Source organism: Belonocnema kinseyi, chromosome 1 (assembly GCF_010883055.1).
Source record: "Belonocnema kinseyi isolate 2016_QV_RU_SX_M_011 chromosome 1, B_treatae_v1, whole genome shotgun sequence".
Classification (NCBI taxonomy): domain Eukaryota; kingdom Metazoa; phylum Arthropoda; class Insecta; order Hymenoptera; family Cynipidae; genus Belonocnema; species Belonocnema kinseyi.
Window position 1 is genome coordinate 28,386,313 of NC_046657.1, and position 3,944 is coordinate 28,390,256.

General features: G+C 37.0%; 1 protein-coding gene across 1 annotated transcript in view; it reads right to left on the minus strand.

The window, feature by feature from the left end:
• Positions 1 to 971: 971 nt before the first annotated feature.
• Positions 972 to 3,944, minus strand: part of LOC117170556 (E3 ubiquitin-protein ligase arih1-like) — a 16,068-nt gene continuing 13,095 nt past the window's right edge. The window contains exon 2 of the mRNA XM_033357387.1: positions 972 to 2,593. Coding sequence (XP_033213278.1) covers positions 977 to 2,464 — 1,488 coding nt within the window. The 5' untranslated portion in view covers positions 2,465 to 2,593 and the 3' untranslated portion in view covers positions 972 to 976. The remainder of the gene's footprint in view (positions 2,594 to 3,944) is intronic.

Here is a 3,944-nt window from a genome sequence, read left to right on the forward strand (position 1 = left end):
AAATACTAGAAAATACTAGAAAAACATACTAAAATTAAAGAAATTTAAATGATAAAATAAAATTTAAAATTCTATTTAACGTCCAATAATCCAATTAATTTGCAGAATTCCTGAAAATAGAAAAAGAATCCAAAAAACAAATTTGGACAACCACCATAAAATGTTCCTATTGGAATTTGCAAAAAGATAACAATTTCTTCCTGAAAAAAAAAAACAGAAAAAAATTTATTTTTTCAACAAAAATAAAAAAAGAGGAGAGAAAAATGAAAAGGGAACTCATAGATCATTCTTATCAAGTTCCTGCCCGCTCAAGTTTTTTTTTTGCTTTGATAAGGGTGCTGTACGAGTGTCGAAACAATGGTGATTATTTTTTACAAATTTTTTTTATTGTCATTTGATAATAATAAAAATAAAAAAGAGAAGGAAGGAGATTTGGTTGGTTGCCCTCTCTTTTTTCTTTCACCTTTTTTTATTTTTCTTCAAAAAAATCATTTTTTCTTTTCTTTTTTAAGAAAAGATACTTATCCTCTTTCAAATTTCAATAGGAACATTTTACGCTAGTTGTCCCAAATTTTCTCGTTGGATTCTTGGTTATATTTTCAGGAATTCTGCAGATTAATTAACTATACTTTTTACGTTGTCCCAGTAATGGTCGGTTTAAATTTCGACGGTAATGCGTGAAAACGCACACAGGCTAACTACGCGCACGCGCACGTCGAATTCAAGGTCGCGCGGACTTGCGCGCACCGAATGCTAAAAGGGCAGGGGTAGGGGCGGAAAAGTTCCGCTCTTGCTTTGAAGTCGGGACGCTCGTGTCAGTGGGGCAAGCTTACTTTTGGAGCTCGAGTGTATAAATACTATAAATAACGCTATCTTTCTTAAAAGATATCTAATATTTGATTTCTTACGATAACAAGTAAACTAGATTTGAACATTGCAGTCTTTTTTGGGTTATAGCTCTCGATTTTCTCTTCAATTACAAATATTGCCACCAATCTTCATCATACCCTTCATGAACATGTTTGAGAAGCGCATTCCTCCTACTCGAACAATACCGATACTTGTCCTGAACTTTTTGTTTGATATCAATCAGATTTTCACTCGTAATATCCCGTTCCAGATACTCCGACAAACTCTCAGTCGCATTTTCAAGATCCTGCTGATTGTTCTCGAAGATCGCTATCTGGTTGTTCTTCTCAAGATAATACGGAAAGATGTAGGTGTACATCAGCGTTTGTCTGCAGAGACAGAGAATGTCGACAGCCTTCTTCAGGAACTGACACTCGATCCAGGTCATATTAAACTGCTGCATCTCCTCCATTTTCTTCTGGACGCTCGCGTAGAGCTTGTGCTCGAACTTCAGCGACTGCATATGATTCATGTATCGATTGCAATAGAACAAGTACCTGTTCAGCGACGTTCGAGACTGTTCCTTGCTCTCATTGCTTGCCGAATATCGGTTACAACTCGTCCCAATTGTCCTGTGGATGTCCCACTTTCCTAAACAGATCCAACAGAACTCGTGCCTGCAGGTTCTGTTCCCGCAGGTGATGTGGTTGCAGCCGCCGTTCTTCTCAATCGTGAAGTCGCACTGTGGACAGTCCTTGGTGTTCTTCGCGATCCAGTTGCAGGAAGCCAAGTCTTCGTTGCACTTCTTGATCCACTTTTTGAGCAGCTCGCACTTGACCGGCTCGTGCCGATTTTGTCCGCAGAGGAAGCAGAAGGTGTGTCCGCATCTGCAGGTGACAGACCGCGACTCAAGGAACTGAACCTTCACTGCATTGTTGCAGTTCGGAGACGGACACCACCGCAAAAGCCGGTTGCAATCGACGAAGCTGTTCGTGATGAGATGCTGGTACTTTAACTTGACCTTGGAGCTCTTTATGAGTCGCATCACGCTTTCGTCGTCGACGAGAATCTTGCAATTGTGTGCCGCGCAGGCGATTGTTTGACCGACGCCATCCTCCATGATTTTCGTTGTCAGGTAATCGTCCCAACAGGTCGTGCAGAAGCGATGTCCACAGTCGAGGCCAGCCATCAGCGGCGCTGGGTAACTTACGAAGCAGATTTCACAATCCTCGCTGCTCTGATTCGTTGAGCGCCTCTGTCTGGAGGATTGGGAAGCTCTGGAAGATTTTACAGGATTCACGACGTGTGCTTCCTCGAAGAGTTTTTCTTGGTTTCCGTCGTAGAATCGTTCCATCATCTTCTCTTTGTCCCATTTGAAGTGATTTAGCAAGATCCGGGTGACTGTTGGTGGCAGACCGACAACTGCGTTCACTTCTTTGATGCAGTCGGCCATGTGTTGGGCAATTTGGTTTGTAGAGAGGATTTCGAAGGGATAATCGTCAACTTCGCTCTCTTCATCTACGCTCACGGGGTCGATTTCTGTCGCGAATTCTGTGTTTTCGTTCGATTCTTCACCGGAATCTAGATCGCTGAAGATTTCACAATCGGAGTCCATCGTTTTTGTTTTGTTTAGAGACTTACCTTTGAGTAGAAAGTAAAGCTTTACTTTTTTGGGGACGCGAGAGGTTCTAATGGTGATTTGTGGGCCAGCCTTGGCCTTGGATTGTATGCAATCCAACGGAAGCTATGAAAAAAGAACGTAAAAAGGTTCAGACTTAAAGCTTGAAGGTCCGGAAGAGTATTCTAAATATCTTCCTAGTAATTTAATTCTTTCCAGAGATATGTCAAGGCGACACAATTTACTTTTGAGGGGTTATTCTAGTAACTGCCCCCGAAAAACCGCTATTTTTGTGAATTTTTTATTAGATTATGGATAAACACACTGATGAAGGATTTGCTGGCTTAATAAATGCAGTCTTGAAATACATTTAAAAACATTTTTTATTGATTGTATACACTTTTTATACAAAAAAAAACGTCAATTGCAACGCCTCGAAAAGTAGATAGGTCCCGGCTTGCTGAAACAATCTCGAAACTGGGCCATCGGAAAAAAAATCAAAAAAATTTATAATAAGTATGATCATGGCTACGTCTCCTATAAAATTTAGTACAAAACTTTGATCTTGACTGCAATTTTTAAAGAAAAACGATGAAAAAATCACTTTTTTTTTGTTTGTTTTTTTTAACAATATCATACAAAATTAAAAAAATAGCCTTTTTTCAGGAGTAGTTACTAGAATGACCCCGAAATGATCCAAAAAGATAATTTGTCAACTAAATTAATTTTCAACCAAAAAAATGATTTTTTTAAACCAAATAGTTGAATTTTTAACATACAAAGATTAATTTTTAGCAAAACAGACGAATTCTTTTAGACGAAAGTTTAATTTTTCACCGAAATTGATGAATTCTGAATCCAAACAGACGAATCTGCATTTAAAAAAATGGATTTTTCGACCAAAAAAGAAAATTTTAATATATATATTTTAATTTTTAATGCAGATTAATTTTTTTGGATTCAGAACTCATGATTTTCCGTGAAAAATTCAATTTTCAAGCCGAAGAGACGAATTATCAATAGGAAAATAATTGAATTTTCGACCAACGAAGATAAATTTATAACCAAATAACCATTTTAAGAACATAATTATTTTATTAAACAAAAAGGATAATGTACGACAAAATATTTCAATTTTCAAACAAAAGGTATGTATTTTCAACAAAATAGTTAATTTTTTGTCAAAATAGTTAAATTTTTAACCTAGAAAAATGAATTTCGAATCTACTGGTCGAATTTTCAAACAAAAAAATTAACCTTTAACCAAAAACAGTTGCATTTTCAAATAAAAAGTTGAAATTTCAGGCCGAATAGGCGAATTTTCAACAGAAAAATAATTGAATTTTCATCCAAAAAAGATTACTTTTTAATAAACTAGTTTAACCCTTAAACGGCCAAAACGCCACTACCGGTACACTGCTTTTCAACGGCCAATAACTAAGACTATTCGACACTAGAAAAAATTGAGACACATATA